At 30.9% G+C, this 26,381-nt stretch overlaps 4 protein-coding genes across 4 annotated transcripts; 3 read left to right on the top strand and 1 right to left on the bottom strand.

The window, feature by feature from the left end:
- The first annotated feature begins 760 nt into the window (after positions 1-760).
- LOC107888310 (peroxisomal adenine nucleotide carrier 1) lies at positions 761-3,745 on the top strand. Its single transcript, XM_041109278.1, has 5 exons — positions 761-1,115; positions 1,915-2,146; positions 2,748-2,894; positions 2,984-3,141; positions 3,235-3,745. Exons 1-5 carry the CDS (start codon positions 973-975, stop codon positions 3,524-3,526), a joined length of 972 nt encoding a protein of 323 aa, XP_040965212.1. The 5' UTR covers positions 761-972; the 3' UTR covers positions 3,527-3,745.
- Positions 3,746-8,953: 5,208 nt separating this feature from the next.
- On the top strand, positions 8,954-11,491 carry LOC107888304 (protein YIPF1 homolog). The gene is made up of 6 exons (XM_016812371.2): positions 8,954-9,189; positions 9,319-9,358; positions 9,630-9,710; positions 10,072-10,270; positions 10,492-10,759; positions 11,075-11,491. Exons 1-6 carry the CDS (start codon positions 9,133-9,135, stop codon positions 11,279-11,281), a joined length of 852 nt encoding a protein of 283 aa, XP_016667860.1. The 5' UTR covers positions 8,954-9,132; the 3' UTR covers positions 11,282-11,491.
- A 4,435-nt stretch (positions 11,492-15,926) lies between these two features.
- Positions 15,927-18,531, top strand: LOC107888307 (probable serine/threonine-protein kinase PBL7). The gene is made up of 6 exons (XM_016812374.2): positions 15,927-16,617; positions 16,695-16,936; positions 17,051-17,436; positions 17,541-17,673; positions 17,862-17,951; positions 18,053-18,531. The coding sequence occupies exons 1-6, from the start codon at positions 16,206-16,208 to the stop codon at positions 18,179-18,181; spliced, it is 1,392 nt and encodes a 463-aa protein (XP_016667863.1). The 5' UTR covers positions 15,927-16,205; the 3' UTR covers positions 18,182-18,531.
- A 362-nt stretch (positions 18,532-18,893) lies between these two features.
- LOC107889799 (DNA excision repair protein ERCC-1) lies at positions 18,894-23,042 on the bottom strand. The gene is made up of 10 exons (XM_016814362.2): positions 22,740-23,042; positions 22,226-22,340; positions 21,673-21,776; positions 21,152-21,251; positions 20,838-20,914; positions 20,523-20,622; positions 20,275-20,346; positions 20,129-20,197; positions 19,611-19,976; positions 18,894-19,227 (listed from the first exon to the last, which is right to left on the bottom strand). The coding sequence occupies exons 1-9, from the start codon at positions 23,039-23,041 to the stop codon at positions 19,644-19,646; spliced, it is 1,272 nt and encodes a 423-aa protein (XP_016669851.2). The 5' UTR covers position 23,042; the 3' UTR covers positions 18,894-19,227; positions 19,611-19,643.
- Between the last annotated feature and the right edge of the window lie 3,339 nt (positions 23,043-26,381).

The raw sequence follows: 26,381 nt of genomic DNA, 5'->3' as shown, positions 1-26,381 counted from the left end.
AATTGATCTCCTACCAATTTCTGATTCGATTGACTGGTTGAATCCAATTCAAAGAACACTGGTCTAAAAAATATCATAATATCCATTTATCCTATCTGGTTAAAAAAAAACCCAGATAAGTTTTCTTCATTATAAAATAATTTTTGAAGTTTTATAAAATATTTGACTTTTTAAATAAAAAGTATACATTTGACTTTAATTAAAATTAAGTATTTTAAATTTATGATTAATTTAGTTATATATATTCATTGAATTAATTTTATGTAAAATTATTTAATTATCATTATTTAACAAGTTTTAATGAAAAATAAAATGACATCAACTAAGGACTTGTTTGATAATTCATTGAAAGTATAAAATCAATTAAAATTAATAGAATTCTTTATCATTTAATTAAAGTAATAATTTGACCTTAAGCAATCTATCCCTAATACAATTATTCGTTATTTTATTTAATAAAAGAGTAATAAATTATTTTTAATTCAATTGGTATAAACTATTATATATTTACCAGAAATAAATCGAGATAACAAACAAATATTTATTAAAAAAAATTATATTTGTATATACCATACAAGTAATAAAAAAGTAATTAAAATTATTATTAATATTAATTACTTTTTATTTAAATTATTCATCATTTATAAATTTTTTAAAAAAATTATAAAAAAATTTCCACACAAAATTTAAGCATCAATGTGGAAAAAATACAGCTCAATCAGCATTAAGCCTAGAAGAACCAAATAAACAACGTTAAGTCTGGCCGTTAAAATGGACGGAGAGCTCCACGTTTTCTCAAATCCCAATGAGAAACGCCATCGGCGTCTATATCATTCTTGGTGGCTCGGGTTTACTGTTTCCTTTTCCAGTTTCTTCTTCCTATATATACATAATGACCAGCTAAAATGATTTCATAGATTCAGTTTCCGATTCCAAGTAAAACAGAGAACAGAGATAAAGAATATTTTTAATATGGGTGTTGATTTAGAGTCGATATCGGAGGCAACTTCAGGTGCCATAGGATCACTATTAAGCACAACGATTTTGTACCCTCTTGATACCTGCAAAACCAAGTATCAAGCCGAGGTTCAAGCCCATGGTCAACGAAAATACAGGTTACCCATTTCTTATTATTCTTTTCTTTGTTTGTTTTTACATGTTTTGTAATTCTGGGTTTATTTTTCTTTGTTGTGATCACTGATCATGATCCAGGAAATTGTAAATTTGGCTTCTTTGTTTGTCGGTGTGTGAATTCATGAGTTAATTTCTTTGTTAATATTTGGTATGTTGATTGATAGGTGAGGTTTCAAAGGATCAAAGTTATCTCTTCTCTTTATAATTTAAAGCTGTTACTTTTCATGGTATTTGTGTTTATGAATGAGTTAAAATTTTCTACTCATAATGTGGATTTGATTTGATTTCTTATTAATTAAGACAGAATATAACAATCCTAGCATAATGAGGTATATATGTTAATTGAATTGGATCATATGACCTTAATTTCATTTTCACCTTACCGTTTGTCGTGTCATATACTTGTCTTTGCATTTTTGTAGTTATTGATGTGGAAAATTGGCCTGGTGGGTTTCAGATGATGACCTGCTAATGGAGTAAGGAGAGTTCAGAGTTGACTCTGCCTAACTCTTTGGAGCTAGTCAATCACTGAGAAAGGAAATGGTGAAGTAGTGGAATAAGTTCAACGTTGTAGTAGACATCTAATGGAATTATCATCATTCCTGTTAGTATAATTGTCCGTATTAAGTCATCTAAGATCTTTCGAGAGGAGTTGAGAAATTGAAACTGTTTATTCCTATTTTATTGTTATGTGCTGCATATCAATGAATCCTCTGCACTGCTCGGCTCATTGGCAGTGCATCATGAAGTTCTTGGACCTCAATTTCTCATCTTATATAGGAATCTCTCTGATGTATTATGGGAAGCGGTATCTACCGGCCAAGTTCTTTCCTTATACCAGGGCCTAGGCACAAAAAACCTGCAGTCATTCATTGCACAATTTGTCTACTTCTATGGATATAGCTACTTCAAAAGACTGTACCTAGAAAACAGTGGTTCCAAGTCTATTGGAACGAAAGTAAACTTGATTCTTGCCGCTGGAGCAGGGGCCTGCACTGCTATTGTCACTCAGGTGGGACATCGCTTGACAAGTTTCTTATGTTTCCATTTTGAATATATAAATGCTTCCAACTTCCATCCATCAAAGCAAAAGCTGTACCCGTTTATTGCATAGTACATTGAGATTGAATTTTATGATGTAAAATGTGGAATCCTCTCCTACAATGTGCAATTGTGAGACTGCCCTAGTACCATCTACAGTTCTACTCTCCTGGCAGAATTCCATGTGGTCTAAAAATATGGACTCCTTTCCTTCCATTGGTTGTTGCAAAGTAAAATTGTGCTCTTTTTTACTATTTCCATGTAAATGTTGAAAGGAATAGAAGGTGAAACTTTTTACGCCATTGAGCATTTTAGAATGCAACTATTGATCCTGAGAAATTTATTAGTTTAGTAAATCAAAGGGTATGACTTACCTCTTTTTACGAGTTAGAACAAATGTTCCTTTAGTTAAGAGAGGTGACCTAAATATGAAATCATAAACAACAATAATAATATTATTGTTTTATGACCATAGGTGGCAAAGATACTGATGTTGTTGCAATCACAGTTTCAGTTATTTTTCTTTATTATGTGGAGTTCAATGTTGAATACTTGGTTTATCGATTTTGTAGCCCCTGGATACAGCCTCCTCAAGGATGCAGACAAGTGCCTTTGGAAAATCGAAAGGACTCTGGAAAACCCTCACCGAAGGCACTTTGAGTGATGCATTTGATGGCCTTGGCATCTCGCTTTTGCTGACCTCCAACCCTGCAATTCAGGTTCTACATTGTTTTGCCTCAAACCTTCACCTTTAAATCTTTCTTGTTATCTTTATCATAACTAAGGCTAGAAATATGTTAAACTGCAGTATACAGTTTTTGATCAACTGAAACAACGACTACTCAAGCAAAAATTGAAGAAAGCGGACCATGATTCATCCCCAGTAGTTCTATCTGCCTTCACGGCTTTCTTGTTAGGTGCAATATCAAAGAGTATCGCAACCTTTTTAACTTATCCAGCAATCAGGTGCATAGCCCCTCTCTCGAATTGTCGCATTATAGAAGCATGATGCATTTTTTACTAGATGGAAGTAACAATATGCATGCATACTCCATGCAGGTGTAAGGTAATGATTCAAGCTGCAGATCCAGAAGATGATGACGACGACGATAAAACTAAGAGAGCTCAATCGAAATCCCGCAAAACAGTGCCAGGAGTTGTCAGTGCTATCTGGAGAAGAGAAGGGATTCTCGGGTTTTTCAAGGGATTAGATGCACAGATCACGAAGACCGTGTTAAGCTCAGCTTTGCTTCTGATGATCAAAGAGAAAATCACAGCCACCACTTGGGTTCTTATACTTGCTATCCGAAGGTCTCTATTGCTCAGAAATGGGAGATTAAAAAACGTGTGAAAAGAATAATATCAGCTGTTATTTGGAGATAAATGAATAATGCATCATTTGTATTTCATAGAGTGAGGTTCTGAATTCTTTGAAGCTTTATCTTCCAAATAATAAGTTGGTATCTGATGCAGGAATGCAATGCAAAGATACCCACTGTAGTTATATATTTGTATAATATACTCTTGCCTTTTCTGTTACAATGATATTTTAGCCTTATTTTTCGATAAATTATTTCAGTCCTATCAAGCCCTCACCGTGAATAATAACATCATATATCATTATTAAATTAACAAAAAGAAAATAAAAATTTGTAAATAAATACGAATAATTTTATTTAAATATCATTAAACATTAATTATAACTATTATAAATAAATATTAATAACTTTCGGATTTAGGATATTGGGCTGAAGGGTTTAGAGCCTTGAGTTTAGGGTTTTAGTATTTATTTATAAATCCTCTACTGATTTTTATTTTATTTAATGATGAGCTGTCATGTAATTATTCACCGATGATATAAGAAGTTTATACATCAACAGTGCATCAAATATTATCCCTATTACTTTAGGTTATTTAATTTCTTTAGAAAAAGTAATTAAAAGAACTAAGATATTTACTATTATTTAAACCCCTGACTGAGTTGTTGACACGAGTCAATTGGACACCAATTCGGTTAGGGAAATTATGAAACTATTCTTTTGTATTTAAGATAAGTGATATTATTTAATGGTACTTTAGCCTTTTTATAAAACCTATATAAAAAAAAAATACATATAGTAGGATTTTAACCCATGTCATTTACATCAATAAATCTTTAACTTTTCCATTAAACCAAAATTTTATTTTATTTTTTTTGGTAAATAAAGGGGATAAGTTCAAAGAAACTTGTTACAGTATGCCTGTTAAAGACCTATAGCATCCGACACTTGGTGTAAATCATCTTCAAAGGCGGATCGAGCATGAGCAGGTATAACATCAAACATCGACAGCCTGTTAAGCTCACTATTGACAGCTTTAACATACAATCTGCCAATCTATTATGGTCACGTGGAACATGTCAAAAATTGAGTTGTCAATCCTTTTTGCATAAATCATATATCGATCGCAGCTCTGAAATGTTACTATCAGCCATATTTTAATCTAATGTTTTCATTTAAATTGTATTATGCACATTTTATTGCCTCTATTGATTGTATATATATACATTAATAATGCCATTGATTGAGTTATGACAATACGAGGTCGTTATGTTAAGGTGCAGCCTAATAGTCTTTAGGGCCATGTTTACACTTCACACCTAAAAAGCAGGTTCTTGTTAAGGACGTTTGTTAAGCAGGTGGATTATCCTTGAAAGCAGGAGGTTCAAGTTTTTAAAAAAAACAAAAAAAAAACGAGTGATCCAGGTCCTTTATTTAAATTGAGAGACAAACAGAAGGTAGGAATTCAAGAGGGCTAGTCACCGAGCTGTCTATGTAAAGTCGAAGGATTGGTCATGGGCGTTTCTCAAGTGACCTATCATGCTGACATATACTCTAGCATTCAATATTGATTAGGTTATGATTTCTCTAGCATTAAATATATACTCTTTGCTATCATCATTTGGTCTTTAACCAAGTAAAATAATTAATAAAAAGTACTATACAATTTAATTAACTTTAGTAAAAAAAATTTATAGCAAACACTATATAATTTAGTTAATTATTTATTTAAACAAGATTAGTAAAATAATATGTCATAAAATTAAATATTATTGTATACAAATAATTTTTAGACAAACATATTTTTTTATTTTTTTAAACAAATATATTAGTTTTTGTTTAATTTTTTTAATAAATTTATGAAAAATCATTAATAAAGTGAATAAGTGATGTAATCGCAAAATATTTAACAAATTTAGAATTAGTTATATTAATGTTAACTAATTTTAAAAATATTTAATTTTAAAATAATATAAAAATTCATCATGGTTTGAATATTAATATTAATATTAATATATTATAATTTAAATAATATTATTAATAATTTCTTACAAGTTATTTATTATATATATAATTAAATTAACTTGCTTTAATGTTAAATTATTAATATTCATTTTTTAATTTTATATTTATCTTTGCTTTACTTTAATCAATAAATATAATTAAATCTTATCATATTTGAAAAATATAAATTAAATAAGTATTATTAATAAGTAATTTTTAATGATTAATATTAATTAATATTACATCATTAAAAATTAATTCAATTAAATAAAATATTAAAATAAAAAGATAATGTATTTAACATCAACTTTATATATAATCTATAAAAATTATAAAGAAAATATTTAAACAAAAGGCATTGAATAATTTAAAAATATTAAAAAATAAGGAATAAAAGAGTAATTATCTAAATTGTAAATAAGTGCTTTAAACGAAGAGTGTCATGTGTCAAAAAACTGTAATGTGAGCATGACCATTTGTTAACCTTTATATTACTATAGTGTGTGTATATATATATGTATATATAAATACTAGAAATTTTATCATACACGTATGTGTATGGCAACCACGTATTTAAAACATATAGGTGTGTTTGAAAATAACATACAATAAATAATAAAAATGTATAGTTTGAAGGTATTTAATAATAATACATGAAATATGTACGATGTTAAAATGAAAAGAATTAGATTAAATTGTGATACCAACTTAATCTGCAACATTATTAATAAGAAAATCTATCACATATGTATACGTGTGAAAGCCACGTATTTAGAGCAGAAATTTGTGTTTAAAAATAACATACAATAAATAATGAAATATACGGTTTGTAACTAATTAATAATAGGGTAATCTACAAAAATAGTCACTTTTGTTTACCTCAAGTTACATTTTAGTCACTTATGTTTTAAATGTTACGTTTTAGTCACTTATGTTATTATTTTGTTACGAAGTGATCACTCTACCGTTAAGTTCCGTTATCTCTCTAACGGTAATCCTATGTGGCAGTCTAACTAGATTTTAAATGCCAACTTGAATTTCTAAATGGGATGAAAATAGATTTTTAATTAAATAAATTTAATTAATTAAAATTTTTTAACCTAAACCTTAACTGAAAAATCTGTTCATCTCCTCTTTTTAATTTTTCTTCCGTTTTTCTTTTTTTAGTTTTTTTTTCATATGACTAGAAAAACCTTAACAAAATTTTCTACCTGTAATTGATTGCACAATGGGCATGTTACTAATAACAATGAGAAGATGTCAAAATCTTTGGGTAACTTTTTCACAATTCGCCAGGTAAAGTTGGGGCTTATTATTTATGTGATTTCCCTTCCCTCTAGTTCTAGTTGCAGAAATTTTCTCATATGAGCTTCATTTTTTTTGTGTTTATGTGTTTTTTTCTAGATTACCCAGAGATATCATCCACTGGCTTTGCGGTACTTCTTGATAAATGCACACTATTGTTCTCCTCTCAATTACTCCGTTGTTCAGTTGGAAGGTGCATCAGATGCTATTTTTTACATATATCAGGTTTAAAGCTTATTTCACTGCTTTTACTTTGCACCAGGCATATGCTGGTCAGAATTCAGATGTCTTGGTACAGACAGTGATCTGGCCTTTTAGGCTTAAAATTTGTTTGTCTGAATTGTGTAGGGCTTGTATACTTGTAAGGTGTCATGGATGAGGAGCATGCCTCATTCCATTTCTTGGAGTTCAGCTTTATTTAATATTGGCTTCCTTTTTCCACTTAATATTTCTTCTATAATTGATTAGATTTGCCTCTCCTTTAGGTTAAAAATTACTCAAAAGTGTGACCGAATTATTTTCTGAGTTGACCTGAGATGTTGAGTTTTTTTTTTTTTAAATTTACATAGACAACTGTACCTGGAGTTAGTTTAGATTCAAGTCATTTGGAAAAGTATCCTTACCTGCTTTGTTGTACAGACTTTGAAAGATTGCCAAGATGCTCTATTGCAACTACAAGAAGAAATTCCCAATGATGGCAAACCAGCTCGGACTACTCCGGACGCCAAGAAATGCATTAGCAAGCTCCGCAATGAGTTCCAGGTGAAAATGTCAGATGATTTGAGCACTTCACTTATACTAATAGGAGCCTTTCTAAAAGCGTTGAAGTTGGTAAACAATTTGTTGACCATGCTAAAGGTATTTGTTTATCTTTCAGAATGCTAGTAACTCTCTTTTATATAGATACACACACACATATATGTCTATGCCAAGGCCAATAACAATATATTTTCTCTTGTAATTTGACAGAAGAAGCAGCAAAAGCAACAAAGATTATTGGTAATTCAATCCCTTAAAGAGATCGAGAAAGAAGTTACGAAAGTTTTGGATGTTCTTGGATTGTAGCCATCTTGCTCTTATAATAAGGTGTCGGGGTTTACTTATTACACGATGTTAAGATTCATGCCTTCTGTAAAATTTTGAACACTAAAGATGATGAATTTCTTAATATTATAACGCTTGAAATATGTATGATGTTAAAATAAAAAAAATTAGATTAAACTGCAAGTAAAATAAAATTTAAATAATGAATATATAATATTAAGAATATTAAATGAGTATAATTATTTATCATGGTATTTTTATCGATCTTAAGTTGGTGTTGAGTTAATTTATGGCACTATTTCAATCAACAATATTTTCAATATATATGGAGGTAATAAAGTATGCATAATAAAATTAAAATGTATAAAACTTCAAAATAAAGCTTGGTTGAGTGGTAAGTTTAAAATTAAACCAATGTATTTGACAATATAACTTATTTTAAATATGAAAGGATATTTTTATAATTTCTCTAATCGAATTAGTATCCGATTGACTCGTGACATTAACTCTGTTAGAGACTTAAATAATAGTATGGATTTTTAATTTAAAATTTTAAAATACATGGTTAACTATATACAAATAAAATTTGATCAAAAAAATGGTAAATTATTAGAAAGTTTACATTTTGGTAACTCGACTTCTAAAAGTTACAAAATGATCACTGAGTTATTTGAAAGTTTTTATTTAAGTTGCTGAGTTGTTAAGGATTTTTTAAAGTCAGATTAGCGAGCTCTAAGCGATGATTCGATAATCAGTATAATGGATCAGTACTCATTGGTGAGTAGAAAAACATACATTAGATCCAAATCGATCTGACGGTCAGTGCCAAACGATTAAAGAAAAAAGTTGTTTTAGATTTTAGTTCGTGAATTTGCGATCTTCAAAGCTATTTGCATTTTGGTTAGCAAATTCGTAAAATTCAAAACTGTTTATAAAATGAAATTTAACTATAGAGAAAGAGGATATAAACTTTCGGTTGTTGCAAACTGTATAAACAAAAAAACAATACAACCACGATTTAAACGACTTAAATAAAAGAAATTAAATAATTTAATATCCATATACTAACTTTTTAAAACCAAATGAATAAAGGCAAATCTTTCTACTGTAGTTTACCAAATATATATATACAAGAAAAAACTTAAAAACAAATGCGAGACAAATTTCCACCCTTATTTGGAATCCTGTCTTAATTCTTAAAGAGAGAAGAAGTAAACAAAAAGCTAAAACCTCTGGACTTCAACACGCGCAAGAGAGAGATCTGTTTGAACAAAGAGAAAAAAAAATGATGTCCGGAGGTTATACAAGCATTGATAATCAGAAAGTTTCTGGATCTGTTCCTGTAAGTTATGTTTCATAATTCATCGCATCTTGTCTAGTTATTCTTAATTTTTGCTTTTAATTTTCTTTTTTCAAGCTAAAATTTACCAGATCTCATTTGCTATTGCTTTTTAAATCCTTAATTTCACAGGCGGTTTCAGATCCCAGTCATGTCGCCGTTAAATTTACAGGTGAACTAATTTTTTTTTTCAGTTGTCATTGCGAATCTGAATCTGAATTTGAATTCTCCTTTTCATTTTATTTTATATGTGGTAGTATTAGTTGATGATTGCTGGAAAAGGTAGGAAAGGGAAGGAAATCGGAGTTTAAAATGAATGAATTGAATGTGTGTTTTAATGTATAATGAAATTGTAAAGTCAATCAATTGTTGTTTAGTGCTTTAAGGTAGCTAATTTGTGGATTTAGTTCTACTTTTATTAATTAATTTGCTTAAATTTATAGATTCGAACCTTCAAACGTTTCCTCCATCGGGTGCACAAGGGAAGATCTCTGGTGGAACTCAACCTCCTCATGATGCTGATGGTATTTCCGATTCCATTTGATTTGAATTCCTTTTGTGATGGTGCTTATGCTTTGATTTGTTTATCCTGGTGCTTATATATCTTGGATTCATGATCTCAGTGGCATTTTGCATAAATTCATTAGTGATCTAAAGATTAGGTTTATAAAGTTTTTATAGCATGAAAGATGATCCATGTCATTGATCACGTGTTTGAAATATCTGCTATGCATAAAACAAATAGTTGAGCAACAGTTAATAGATCAAATAAATCAGATGTAGTATCTGCTATGTTGTAGTTCAATGAAAAATCTAATTAGATTTTCACATGAACAATGGTTGGTGTCATGTTAGTGGCAAATGATTACTTTGCTATTGAGGCAGATACATTTTCAAAACCTGCTGGTGGATCTCAACCTGGATCTGGTGAACCACAAGGGAGTGGCTGGTTTCGTACATTCACCATTGCTGCATACAAGCCATACTTTGATGTTGACACTTCTGACATCATTGATAGACTTAAGGAGTCACTCTTTCCATTTAGAGGAACATTTACAGAGAAAACGGCTACCAACCCTGATTTGTGAGTTTTCTCCCTGTAACTCATTTATGTTTAAATGATGTTCTAAGCATTGAATATTTGTCGAACATAGATATATGGTAAAATTTTCAAGCTTGAGACTAGAAAGTTTCTTTTCTGTTGCACATGGTCAAAAAAATTTGCTTTAAGAATAGGTGTGTAAAACCCTAAAAGAAGAGAAAACAGAGTTGATCATGCATGATTGAAAATTTTATGTTGTGCAGATATGGACCATTCTGGATATGCACCACTCTTATATTTGTAGCAGCGTCTATTGGAACTTTTGTGACTTATATAGCACACAAGCTCAAGAAAAAAGAATGGGATTATGACATAAATCTAGTGACTTGGTCCGCTGGTGTGTTCTATGGCTATGTCACTGTGGTTCCTCTTATCTTGTATGTTATTCTCAAGTACTTTTCAGCACCATCAGGCCTTGTCCAGCTGTTTTGTCTGTATGGATATTCATTATTTGTCTTTATTCCAGCACTGGTAAGCTCTCTAGTTTTTTTTTTCTCTTCTTTTTCCCCTCTGAATGCGAAGATAGTTCATTTGGCTCTCTATCATTTTATTTTTTGGATTTCAATAAACTTTATTGGAAGTTTATTTCTTAAAGTTCCAAGTTGATCCCCCGCCCCAACTCCCTTGCCCCCCAACTTTTAAAGAGATTCCAAACATTGAAAAAGCTGAGAAAACAATCCGAATAAAAACACTGTTAAAGCAAATGCCTGGACTTTTAGAGATTTCTTTGAAGTGAGGCCTGTTATCCGAACAACATAACTTATTGTTGCTTGTACTTGATTGCAGTGTCTATCCGTTGTCCCCTTGGAAATTTTCAGATGGGTAATTGCCGGTGTAGCTGGGTTCATGTCAGCAACTTTTGTGGCTCTTAATCTCAAAGCTCATATTAATTCAGCTGGAGAAAGATGGTTCTTGATCGTCACTGGCATCTTTCTGTTGCAGTTGGCTCTAGCTGTTGTGCTCAAACTCTATTTGTTCACCGTTACAGTGTAAGATTAAACTTCCTTCGATGAAGCAAACTCATTATCATTGTAGATGAGAAAGAAAGCGCATTTTAATTGCTACGAAGATTTTTGGCTCAACTATTATTCTTGATCAACAATTACATCTTGTATTCATTCATTTGTAACGCTATGTGAAATATAGATACAGTTGACTGCGTTGTGCTTTAATAAATAAATTAGTAAGATAGTTACAATTTAAGAGGGTAAAAACCATTTATATTAGATTAGTAATATTTTTTATATATAGTAAATAATAAATTAGTAAACATAGTTAAATAATAGTAACTATGAATTCATTCCTCATTTGACATTCTGACATGATGTTGGTAAGCATGGGGAGAAGTGCTTGGAAGAGATGTGAGCTGGATTTGTCAATTACGAAAGAAGGGTTAAAGAGATTTTGGTTACCCTTATACCTACTTGCAAAGGTAAAGTAAGATCAGAATAGCATCATTCTTTTACTCCATCTCTCGAAAGATAAAAACTCCTTACCTTAGCATTAACATAAAAATTGTTTAATATGTGTAAAAACCATGATACTTCAATGGTGAAGACTCTTGTTCAAAAAGCCTAGCATAGCATGCATTTTCTAACTATGTTTGAATTTAAACCAACTTGGGCCCTTTAGACCTAATCATTCTATCCAGGTCCAAAAGTCAACTCAAAAAATAAGAGAATTTGGGTAAAAATATAAATTCGAAAAATAGACTTGAGACAAAAAATAAAGTTTTTTTTTAAATGGACCGAGCCTTGGGTATGATTTTTTAGCTCGGCACGACCCGAACAAGTATTTTTTATTTGTTGGGGAACACTTATTTTAATGTTTTTAGTGTATTTGATGTATTATATTTTTAAAATTTATTTTTATATAAAAAATAATCTAAAAAAAGTTAATACAAATAGGCCAGACTAAGTTTAAACAAAATTTTAGGTCTATTTTCGGGCTAAGCTGAACTCAAGCCTAAAAAATAAACTTAAAATTTTGTATCAATTCAGCTTGAATCTGACTCAACCCATGATCAAAAGTAGATTTGTAAAAAGTAAAATCTAAGACTGCTTGATGTATAATCCAATCCGAGTAGAAAGGATGTGGGTAGACCATAGAAGATAAAAATATGAAAAGCACTCTAGAAATTGACAAACCAATTATAATTTCCTTTTTCCATTTTAACCATTAATGTCAGACAAGGCCAGATGCTTGTTTTCATTCAGTTTCACCCTCTGTTTTGTTTTTCGTTTTTGCTTTTTTTTTCTCTTCCTTTTTCTAATTGGTGTTTTGGTGAAATTACCCTTTTTCATGAAATATATTGGAATTTGTTTGAGATGTTTTAAAAAGTGTTTTGGTTTAACTTAAAATATGACTTTTTTAAGGATTAATGTAAATTTTTGTTTTTAAATTTAACAATTAAGTCCATTTTGGTATTTGAACTTGACGGTTTTTCTTATATTGGTCCCTAAATTTGAATTCTATAAAAATATGATAATGTAACATTTTAATATTTTACCACATCATCACTTGAAATTTTTAAAAAATTATATTTTATTTTTAGGTGATGATATGACACAATTTCAAAGTGACACATTATCACACTCTTATGGACTTCAAGTCTTGATATTAAAGTAGACCTAGTTGTCAAGTTTAGGTACTAAAATAAAAAAAAAATACAAGAATCAAAGTAAAACTAATTACCAAATTTAAGTGCCAATTTTTAAATGGTTTTTTTTAGTGTGATTGAATGTACCCAAGAGGTCTTACTTTAAGATTTAGGTAAATTATTTAGTTGGTGACCTATGCTTTCGTTTTGGCCACTCAAAATGAAATCATTATAATTTGGTCACCCAATTTTTAGGACGCTTTCATTTTAGTCACCTAAGTATTAAATCTTTAATGGCAGTTAACTATACACGCCACATCATATTTACACATTTATTTTGGTCATCCAACTTTTAAGTTGCTTCACCAAAAAAATATCTTTTTGTAAAAAAAAACAAAGATTAAAGTGGAAAAACTGTAGGAACTAAAATAATACGCAAAAATTGTTAATTTGTATTTGTTTATCCCGTTGCCAAAAGTTCTAACTTCTTTTAAATGTTGAAATTTTAAAATTCAAAACATCAAAATAAATTGAACAAATTGTTGAAATTTTTTTTATCTATTGATAATGTTAACCGATTTGTTACTATAGCATTCAAAATAATTAATTTAATCTCCTTTTAATTTTTAAAATTAACGAAATCAACTCAAATAACTCATATTTAATAACTCAAAATTTAAAATTGAGGAAATCAACTCAAAAGAATCTTAAATTTCTTTTGATTATATAATTCGAATCCATGCTAAAAGTAAAGGAAAATATTTGCTTCTTCTTCGTTTGGGTAAATAAGTGATGAAAAATTTTATGAGTTTTGTTTGGCATAGTAGATAAAATTAATTAATTAAATTAATTAGAATGATTTTTTTAATACTTTTAGCTTAGTATGGAAGATTTAAGATCAAACAGTCAAAAGAAATTTGAGTTTCATAGACAACTATTAAAGATAATAAATTTTATTGATAATTTTTTAAAATAATTTCAAAATATCGAAATAAATTAAATAAGTTGTTGAAACATTTTTATTCATTGATAACGTAAATCAATTTGTTAATATAATTTTGAATCTTAATATTTAAAAATTTATATTTCGAAACCCAAATTTAGAATTTTCGACAATGAGATCAAATTTAGTTTGTACCACTTTTTCACTTTAACCATTGATTTTTTTATTACTCACATAAATACTTGAAAAGAATTTTTTTGGGCGATCAAAATGAAAGCGGCCAAAAAGTTGGGTGATTAAAATGGAAGTGCAAACATAATATGACGTTTACAATTAACCGCCATTAGAGATTTAATGCTTAGTGATTAAAATGAGAACACATTAAAAATTGGGTGACCAACTAAGTAATTTACCCTAAAATCACTTACAACAATATAATAGTACTAATAGATATAGGCATGTATTATAATATTAAGGGATAAATATTAAATTTAATATATGAATTTTGAGTTTAAAATTTAATATTTTAGAGATTAAATTCCCAACATGTTAGATGATTCTTCTTAATAATGGCCATATTGACTTAGGGTTACAAGTTTACATATGAATCGAAGCAGATTGAATGCACGACTATTCTACAACACAATTAATGTTGCAAATTATTATTTTTTGGTGAAAAATAAAATCAAAATTATTACATCAAACTACTATAAATAAATAGACTACTCATTTTATCCAAACATAAATTTATTAATAATTCACTAAGAGCCTCATCGAAAATCTATACATTTTTCTTATTATCAGTGATCAATTTAACAAGCCCATCAATAATTCGATTATCCTTCCTGAAAATATACTTAAAATTCACTGTCTTTCATATTTTAACAACTCTTTATTTCTTTTAACCAAAACTAAAATAGAAACAGCTAATTGCCCGTCTTCAATGACTTTAATCAACTGACTCGGATTATTTCAATAATATTTATTTCACACTTGACCCGCTGATTTCGGGATTTAAATTTTTTTTTTGCTGCTTTGTCCTTTTGCGACAATAATTATGGAAATTGATCAATTCTAAGTGGGTTATAATTATGTAATGAGTCTTCTCTTCTTCTTTGCTTAAGGGATATTTTACAGTCATTATCCGGATAATGATGGAAATTGGGACCTCGTAACAACAACTTGCCAAATAAAAATTGGCATGAAAGTCAACCAAGTAGGATTATCTGGTGAATGGTAATCATTTTTAAAAAGGAAATAATCGAATTTTAATATTCGAAAAAAAATTTAATGTCAATAAATTACATTATTAGTCACTAAATTATGGATATTTTTTTTTTGGTTACAATTTGATCATTGAACTATTCGAAAGTTTTTATTTAAGTCACTAGGTCGTTAAGTGTTTTTTTAAAATAAAGTTACACAGGTGAGCTTCAAGCGATGATTCGACGATCATTATGGTGGATCAATATCCATCAACGAGTAGAAGAACATATATTAGATCGAAGTCAATTTGGCGGTCAATTTTGGAGATCGGAGAAAACTAAAGTTGTTTCATGAAAAAAAAACTAAACTGTAGAAGAGAATAAGAAATAGTGCTTTCGATTTATACAAACAGTGCGAATAAAGAAAAGCATATAACATAAATTTTAACAACTCGATAACTTAAATGAAAACTTTTGAATAATTCCGTGATAATAACGTAATGTGTTTTAAATTAAATGACTAAAACGATGTAGTTTACGCTAGTCCAATCATTGAGTTATGCTGAATGGAATTGAGATAGTGACATTTGATTATTAAATTGTGGAACCTAAAGAAGTCTCGTGATTGAATTAGGCAGTGATCGTTTAGTAAACTTTAATGTCACATGTGAGCGTGTGACAATCTGGGAACTTTGTATTTTGTTCCATTTTTGCTTCTACACTTCCCTATGAAAACAAAAAGTAAACTCCTATGACAAAACAAACCCAAATACTTCCATTTCAGATTCCTGGTAAGAAACTTGAAGGTAAGCATTGTCTTTGTAAAAGAAAGCTCAGTTAAATTTCCTACACATGGCTCAAAGCTACAATTTGATTGGTGGGTCTGACAAATTCCACCATAGGTCAGGTCCAACTGAGCTTTTTACGGCTTGTACATAGCCATGGTTTTTAACACCAAAAGTTAACATGGATGGAGTGGAGTTTATGAAATCATTTGCACACGATTTGGATATAAGACAGTGACTGATACAAAGACAATGACAATTCCTTAGAAGATTACAATAGAATGGACGAATGAAGTACGTAAGGCACTCTTGTTTTATCACGGGGGAGAGACAGACAGAGAAAGAGCTGTTTTTGGCCATACAGATGATCTGATAATTCGTAGTCATGATTGATTATATACATTTTGGTATATTTATGTTTTCATATTATTTTTCTCCCAACACTTTCCTTTTTAAAACTCATTTTTCTTATATTGCTTCTGTTTTAATGGAAGATAGCATAACTAGTGCTACTGCAACATCGCCTGCAATGTCAACACCAAAAAACCATACTCATCATCATTTCCATTCCATGCCTCAACATAACCCCAACCTTTCCTTCAACTCCTTTGTCATAATCATCGCGTCAATCATCTCGATTCTCGTTGTTTTCGCAATCTTTCTGCTTATAGTAATGTTTCGTAGACTTAAATCTGTCAGAAAACATGATGACAGTTGCAATGGAAGTGGTAGCATTAACAATAGTACCAGTAGCAGGTTCATTGCTCATACTACTGTAAGCTTGAATTGTAGTCCTGGTAAGTGTCCATTTTCCAAGCTTATTTAATTACTAAGATTGATCATTGTTCGTTGATTTCAACTGAAAATGGAGCAGATGTGAAGGCAAGGTGTCTATATGGAGGAAGCATCCGTACACCTCCAAGTAGATATGGTGGGGTCCAAGTTTTTACTTACAAAGAGTTGGAGCTAGCAACTGATAAGTTCAGTGAGGCAAACGTGATCAGCAATGGAGGGTTGGGTGTAATGTATAAAGGAGTTCTTGCAGATGGAACCATGGCAGCCATTAAGAGGCTTCACAGAGATGGAAAGCAAGGGGAGCGTGGTTTTAGGATGGAGGTGAATTAATTTGTCTCCCACTTGTGTTCTTCTGATTTTTATCTCTGGTCGAGCTCAAACTTTAAAAATGAAACTCGATCGAGCTCGCTCAAATTACTGCATTTTATGCTGCAGGTGGATCTACTAAGCCGCTTGAGCTGTCCTTACTTATTGAAGCTATTAGGCTACTGTGCTGACCAGCACCATAGAATACTAATATATGAATTCATGCCCAATGGTATTCTTCAACAGCATCTTCATCATCCCAGCAATCAACATAGGCCATTGGATTGGGGAAACCGGTTGATCATAGCACTGGATTGTGCTAGAGGCCTTGAGTTCCTCCATGAACATGCCTCCCCTACTGTTATCCACCGTGACTTTAAGTGCAGCAATATATTACTCGATGAAAACCTCCGAGCCAAGGTCTCCAATTTTGGATTGGCCAAAATGGGCTCAGACAAGATCAATGGTCAGATTTTGACACGCGTGTTGGGAACCACCGGATATCTAGCTCCCGAGTGAGTGCTCCATCATGCATCTGTTTCATTATCAGAATGAATATGCAAATATTTTGTGCACAACTTGGTCTTGAATTTTCATTCCATCAATTTTGGCACTACAGATACGCTTCCAAAGGCAAACTTACCACAAAATCAGATGTCTACAGCTATGGCGTGGTGCTTTTACAGCTTTTAACAGGCCGCGTACCGGTTGACATCAAGAGGCCTCCTGGAGAACATGTCCTTGTTTCATGGGTTAGTGTTAGATACGGAATCTCTCATATGTATTGGACACAAATGTCGGATATGTATAGCTTTTTACAATTTAAACTTGCACCTGCAAGGTTTAAAAGACAACTAGAACATGATCAACTTTTTGAAATTAAAATAAGTCTCTAATTTCAATGCCATGAATAGCTTAGATATTGTTGACAATTTAACAGGCACTTCCAAGGCTAACAAACAGAGAGAAAATAGACGAAATGGTTGATCCAGCTATACAAGGACAGTATTCAAAGAAGGATCTAATTCAGGTAAAGTTTGCTTCTATGATATTTATTAATGTTTTAAATCAATATACCATCAAATGAATGCCTTCACCAAGCTGCTGACGAAACTTATAATATTTCCACAGGTGGCTGCCATTGCTGCTATGTGTGTGCAACCAGAAGCTGATTACCGACCTCTAATGGTGGACGTTGTGCAGTCACTGATCCCTTTAGCTAAAAATTTTAACTCTTCTGCTTCCACTAGGTTTCTTTGACAAAGCTCCAGTCACAAGAATTATTAATACCTTTGAGAATTGCAGAGCCACATATTCCTTTCCCTTTTCTTCTTGTTGCATAAAATAGGAAAAGAATCTACATTGTCAGAATGACAAAACAGCCTAATCAATCCATATTATCCGGATTCAAGGGTAAAGTAAATGTTAAATACAAGCATATATCGTACATGGGTATTTTTTTTTTTTAATATGCTTAGAAGTTCGTATCCTTGTACTCTTTTTTGAAAGTGTCGGCCATTGGTACTTCGAGAAAAAATAAGCTTCCGACTCCAATCGGGAAGTGATGTACTCATATCTGGAATATAAGTTGATTTTCCCTTAGCCAAAAATAAGCTTCTTTACATTCATATTATTGTATAAATTCGTTGTAAAATGATTAATGAAGACAATATTATTCTCTTTTTAGAAACCATAAGTTAGTCTTGGAGATTAGAAAATAGTAATGTTTTTCTTTTTTATATATACACAAAGTAAAAACTCACTTACCCACCCACGCGCACACACTACACTACCTCACAGACGAACTTGCGGATCGAGCCCTGGTATTGGGCATGGATGAACTCGAGTTCAATGCCTTTCATTTTTCACGTAAAACATTTCTTTGTATAATTTCGTAAGATGCCAATAAATATGAAAGGAGAATTTGTAGTATTCAAAGAGTACCAAAATTTTGCAATGAAATAATGCAGACTTCAGAACCTAGCTTCAATATTATTACAAGATAACAAAATCCGAGTAGGGCTAAAAAAGGTACAGCCTATTACCAGGTTCACCAATGCCTTGTTGGCTCCACATAAATGATAAAACCCATAATTTTCAACTAGGACAATTTGTCCGATGTCGTGTAACTAATGAACAATACCTCGAAAATTGAGAGCGAGTCTCGGCACAAATTTCTTGGTTTCCTTAAACAACTTGAGACTGTCAGCTTGGTAAAAGAGAATATTGGCTATGTTACATCAGATGCTACGAGGCAAGTAGAGAAACCCCGAAAGTCTTGTGTAGTTGTCCATTTCAACCCAAACCTGATGAACAATCACGATACTGAAATTTCAGAGAATTCAGCATAATTTTGAACTATTCTATAAGAGTTACGCTTGAAGTTCCATAATGAAGTTCCATAATTAGATCCTTTCAAACATACCAACTATAAGAATTATGATTGCTGAAAGAGATGAAGCATGAAATTGTGCAACTTAAACTTTAAATACCAGGGAAATGATCACTTCATTCTGCAACTATCTAAAATCCTTGTATTACTTGAGACAAATATTGACAGATTCTGTTCCAAATAAAAATACATGCTAGAAAGTAATGAATTTCGAACCTATGTAAGAGATCACCAAAAATTCAATGCCTAAGCATAAGCGCAACGTATCATTGAGTATTTGCGTCGGTCAATGCTTACCCGTTGGAGATAGATTGAAGTAGCAAACGGAGCTCATGTTTCGACCCCTTCCCCAGAATTTTTAGTTGCTGGTTCTGGTACTGCAGCAGCAAGGGTTCCTCCTCCCTTATTACCCTCGGATTTATTGTTCATTTTACTATTTTTACCAGCATACTTGGCAAATGCAGCAGTTAGAGCCGATTTAATGTTAATTTCATTTTCTTTCTTCCTACGTTTGCTCGTATCTTCAGTATCCTTGTCTGCTTCTATGATTTCACTTGCTGAGCTTGGTTCAGCATCTTTGCATACAGGAGTTTCCGGAACAGAAGGGTTACTGGAAACTATGCGCTTGAAGGGTTCATGAAAAGTATCGTGCAAACGTTTTACCTGATTCATTAAGATCATGAAAACAATAAAAAAAGGGTATGTTAAGCTGAAACTAGAGACTGTATAGTCTTGTAGTCAATAACTTGGATCAACAGGTATACGATGGCTCGTCCATATACATACATATGTATACACACAGACATATATATTACCTTCCGTTCTCCTATTCCAGGACATCGAGCAAGATCTTCCATGGATGCATCCATGATACTGGGCAGAGACTGCAAAAACATGATAACCAGGTCACATAAATCAACAAATAAAACACTGCATTTTAGACGTAAAACAGCATACGCACCCCAAAAGTAGAACCAAGAGTGACCACATCAGTCTTGTTAACACGCCGAACAGTTGTAAGAGCATGATTTAGCTACAATTACAAGAAAACTAGTTTCAGATCAATTGTATCAAATACAATGGAAATAAATGATTGCACATTAAATTTGGGTTTTGCAAATTAGTTAATAAAAAACTATAATGGTCTGGCATGACATAGTGAGTATATTTATTCATACACTGAAGCTTCAAAAGAAGGAAAATTGATACCCTTGATAAGTAGTCTGTATCCATTTGGCCTTGAATGAGGTCAGCAGGCTTGTTTTCATATACTTTTATGGTCTCCAAGTAGCGACCACATTCCTCTAAGCTACACCAAATAATAGCAAGAAAATTTATCAAGAAAACGGTTTATAAATCGCACAACTTATCTTTTAACATAAAATTCACAAAATAGATAAGACCTAACTAGGTTAGAACTTTAAATGATTAGAGAATACTACTGTAGCAAATGGAAACATTCACAGATTCATAAAAGAATATTTTGCATTTACTCTACAATGCATCCATAATTCTTAATCATACCTCCAACCACATAATAGAGTGCAATCATGAAGCAGAGCTGTTTTAGTAACTTCAAGCAAAGGCTTAACAACATCCTCCTGTGTAAAGAGAGCTCTAAACAATGAGCAACCAGGTTTCACTTTTTTACTTGTTGGCATGAGATGCGAACAAGCAAGTAACAATGTGTAGATGTTCATTTATCACACAAAGCAAGACAGGACCAAAATGCCATATTTATAATGTCCAGAATGCACCTAATCATTGTTTGAAATCTTGAATTATAGGAAACCATAAACAAGGCATATAAGAATATCCTCAAAATGAAGGAAGGTTACCACATCAACATGGCATAACACAACACGAAGCTTGAAGTTCTTTTGTAGTTCCCTTATACGGTAGTATAGGTAGTCCGGATGCAGTAAATGATACCGAAGACTGCATCAAGTAGTCAACTCAATGAGCTGAATGCATTAGAGAAAATTTCAACAGAAGCACAAAATGTAATAGATCTACGAAAGAAAACATTGAATATAAAAGATAGCCCAAAATCCCTTTTGCTAGAAAACAAAGTTACCTTTTTCCCACTTAAATATACTAAAAACTTGAAAGAGCATGTAATCTTATCAAAAACCCAAACCACTTTTCAATTTATTAAATTGCTCCTTCTAGAAGGTTGTGTACATATAGAAATCTTATGAAAGATAACAAAAACTAGGATGCAAGTAAGACTTACCCTATATCTTATGAGGCACATAATAAGAATTAACCATATTCAAATAAAGGCTTAAGACATTTCTTGTTGAACTCACACAAACAGCGCTATTGTGCCACCAAGCCATATGGTAATAGTTCAAACCTTAAATAGAGGGCACACGTGTTCTGACCAAGCAAGTAGTCACAAGCAACATCTGCAAAAGCCCATCTCACATTCCTGATATGTTTGAGCAAGGGATTACCCTTCTGCATGAGGTGAAAGTACATCTATATTTAGGCTAATGCAGTAAAAGTAGAAGAATCGAAGTTATATTTATTGAAGTCTGGCAATTTCTGTTCTAATAACAATTTAATGGTGAAGCTAGGTTCTTCCTCAGGAGGTTTAGGATTATGAGGTTATTTTTAACATTGATAATGAACTGAAATGGATCAAAGGAGCATGATAATATCAAAACCAAGTGAGAAAAAATCAAGAGATGACGCATGACATCTAAAATTTCAAGACGACTGTTTTAAATATACCCGTATCAGATAAGGTTAAACATTTGTAAAGTGAACTGTATTGCCTATCAAAGGTAGTCAGGTTAAAACAAGAGATGGCAGAGAATTAGCTGACAATTTACTCATTAGAAAATGAAAAATATACCAGTAAAGACGATGTAACAATTAATGCCGCCAAAATTGAAGAACATCACCTGCCTATGGCTGACAAGGATAGCATTGCGACTCTGAGACGAACTCGATGATGCAGCAGGGGAAGCTGAGGTAGAGGCAGCTGAAGAAGAAGGCACATTGGCTTCACCAGTTGGCCTAAAATAAACCAAAAGTTTCAAACAAAAATTACAAGCTATTCCAATTGAACAGAAAAAAAAATTATGAATTCTAGTTTCCTGATCATATCAAACTCAACAAGCTAAACCAAAAGTCCAACAAAAATGAAGAAACAGAAAATTATCTACAAACCATTTCAATTAGGAAAAAAGAAAAAGGAAAAAGAACGCACTTAGTAATGGGAGACTCAAGCAAGTTAGACCAATAAATGAAAAAAAATTAAAATTGACCAAAAGGGTTCAAACCAAACTAAAGAGAAAAAGATACCCAGAAAAGATAGAGCCAATTTCAATAGAAAGAAGAAAACTTTACGGTAAAATTGAACTGAATTGTGAAAATTGAAAAAGGGGTAAGTTAAAATCAAGAAGAAGACATCACCTTGGGGTGGAAAGAGGGGAGCTGGGCGCAGGAGGAGGAGGAGGAGGTGGAGAGTAGAACTCAGAGGATTTAATGAAATTGAAGGCTTGAGAAAAAGATTGAGAAGGAGTAAAAAGAGAGGGTGGGGTTGACTTTGTTTGTGAGCTCTCAATTACTTCCTTATAAGATGGAATTCCTATAACAATTTGTGTTTTTTTCTTGTTTTGATTTTCTTCATCTTTCTCCATCTTTTTTCTTCTTTCTCTTCTTCTTCCTCCTCTTTCTCCTGCTGAATTTTGGTTTAGGATGAAGTGAAAAACCATAGGTTAAGGTTTTCGTTTTGAGGCCCATTTATGTGGTCCCTAGGCCCAATAATAAAGGCTTTTTAGTGATTGGGTACTTCCAAAACTCTTTCCATGTAGAGAGGTAAATGAAATCAACTCTATTGTATTAGACGTGTTTGACTGACAGAGCTTAATTATATTATAAATCTTTGTGTCATATTTGATTGTTAAAATTATAATTACATATTTATATCATTTATAGTTTTAAAATTATTAATTATTATAAAAAATATTAGTATGAACAAGTAACAAAAATTAAAATCAAATCATCATATATATTATGTTAGTCTAAAAAAGTAGTTGATAATACGATTATTAATAAAAATAGTAAGAACAGTAAACATCATATGCAATTTTATCTAATTGTTCTAGTAAATATTTGTTGGGTTATTCCCTTTTAATATTTAACATATGTTTCTTATCATCATCTGGATTTGAATCTATATCAATAAGATTATCAAGATACCCTTCTTTTGTGTACTTTTCGAAGTATTGATTATCTCAATTCTACTTATATGGATTATCTCAATTCTACTTATGATTGAAGTTATGAAATATGCAACATACTAGTACGATCTAACCCTTTTTTTTATACTATACTACAATGATGTTGTTAATATGAGAAATATATTTTTAGAACAATAAATGTCTTCTCAACTATATTTTGAAACCTTGAATATCTCGTGTTAAAGAATTTACAAGTTGTTTATGATGCTTGTGTCTGGCACCATTCTCTCAAATGGTGTCATACCCCCATTATATGGTACAAGAAAATCTTTTCAATTTGCATAACTAATATTGACCTTATAATATTTGAGTTCACAATTCAAATAAGCTGTAACTTTAATTACAAAAAAACTTATATAAACTTAATTTGGAGAAAAACTTATGTTAAGTTATATATATTCTTAGAATACGTAAATTAAGTCAAAAATAATATAAAATTTATAATATGTAACATTTATAAAAGAAAATTTCTATAAATTGTCCAAAACTTTTATAGCACTACTTATAAAAAAACACATTTTTTATCATAACTTTAGAAAGTTTCTTTTCTGAATAAGTTGTGATAAAAAAAAACTCCAAAATTTTTTTATAAATAAGTATATTATATTTATAATATATAGCGTTGACACATAAACATGTTATCTTTATACTTATTGGCCATAAATTTTTTATAAATAAACATATTATAACATTTTTATAGCATGTAAATTATTTTTTATAATAAATATTTTGGCCATAATTTTAGAATTTTTTAGGATTTAAATAATATATATTTTTGTTATAACTTTATAAAATACACAAATTTTTTTTATAATATAAAATTTTAGGACTTATAATATAATAAATTTTTGGCCATAAGCATCCCAAACAATCATGCGTGTTCATGCTTATAATATAATTTGTATAACTTATATAAAAAAATTTAAAAATTGGATTTGGGTGTAATTACTCCAATTCTCACCCTCCCCCTTAAGAATTGGAAAGTATACTTGGGGTGCTCTAATTACACTAAATTCGATAAGACTCACTAATTACAATGGTTATTCAAACATGTCACCCTTATATAATTACAAGCAATTACACCAAAATCCAATTAGGCTGCTTTCAAAAAACTGCATTAGTGTTAACTATATGACCTCACTTCCCTTAGGTAACTAGTAAAACCAATTTAATTATTAAAAAATAAGAATTTTATCACATACGTATACGTAGTTAAAACACAAAGATGTGTTTAAAAATAACATATAATAAGTAATGAAATGTATGGTTTGAAACTAATTAATAATAACACAAAGGTGAGTCACTTGGTTGATATCCTAAGTTTTTACGAGGAAAACTTAGATGAGAATGATTTAGATCTTAGTTGCAAAAGTGAGATTGCTAATTTAGTGAGTGTTAGTACTTGTTATTATTTGTTGTAAAAGGTGCTACCATGGTGGACTATTTCTCTGGGTAAGGTCCTCTAGACGTAGGAAAAAAAAATTACGTGAATATATCGAGTATTCATTGTTTTTCTTGCCCTGTTTTTCACTAGTACTTGAAGTGGTTGACATTGCTTAGTTTCTTCTTGCAATTACCGATTTTGAACCCAACAAATGTTTCCATGTTGTACAAATTACTTAATTTCTTATAATGATAATTTTTTATCTAACCCATTGAAACCTCATATCAAAAAGTTTTTATTAGAAGGATAAATTCATATCTAACGCCGTTAAACTATTAGTAAGTTTACGTTTTGTCACTTAACTTCAAAAAAGTATAAAATGATCACCAAACTATTTAAAAGTTTTCACTTAAGTCACCGAGCTGTTAAAATTATTGTGGTATGACCTTCTTTGTTCGCACCGCTTGCACTAACCGTCAGATCGACTTAACTAATCAAAAGTTTTCATTCCTTTTCTCTTCTATAGTTCAGTTTTTTAAAGAAACAACTTTGAATGTCATGAATCCACAAACCAAAATCTAAATAGTTTTTTTCTTCGATCTCCTACACTAGCAGTCAGATCAACTTGGATTTAAGGTATGTTCCTCTACTCATCGATGGATCCACCTTACCAATCGTTGAATTGTCACTTGGAGCTCACTAGCCGAACTAAATAAAAAAACCTAATAGCCCAATGACTTAAATAAAAAACTTTTGAATAGTTTAGTGACTGAAATGAGAGCTTCTGAATAGTTCAGTGACCATTTTGTAACTTTTTGAATTTGAGTGACAAAAACGTAAATTTACTAATAGTTTAATGGCACTAAGTGTAGTTTACCCTTAGCAGAATTTTTCGTGTTGTTAGATATGTACACCAAACAAAACAAAAACACAATAATATCAAATTTAAATAACCATATCAAATAGGAATAATAATCGATGCACCAAAGTGCTTAAGTCTCATCCACCATCAGTGAATAATAATATGACACATCATCATTAAATTAACAAAAAAAATATAAAAGACTTATAAATAAATACTAATAGTTTTATCGAAACATAATTAAACATTTATCATAACGGTTATAAATAAATATTAATAACTCAGAATTTAAATATTAGATTTATGGTTTAGGATTTTAAATTTAATTTCAAAATTTTAATATTTATTTATAATTAATTATTATCTAATTATATTTAAATAAAATCATTATTTATTTATAAACCAGTTTACTTTATAACTCAAAAATCCAAAAATATAGGTAACAACACCAGTTCAGTTGATGTCCACCATTTTCATGATTTTTTTTCCTAACTCTTTTATTCTTATTCATTTATTATCCTAACAAAAATATGTTTATTTTCTAAAGAAAAAGAAATAAGGTGGCA

This window comes from Gossypium hirsutum, chromosome D13 (genome assembly GCF_007990345.1).
Source record: "Gossypium hirsutum isolate 1008001.06 chromosome D13, Gossypium_hirsutum_v2.1, whole genome shotgun sequence".
NCBI lineage: Eukaryota > Viridiplantae > Streptophyta > Magnoliopsida > Malvales > Malvaceae > Gossypium > Gossypium hirsutum.
This window is presented reverse-complemented; position numbering and strand designations above follow the sequence as displayed.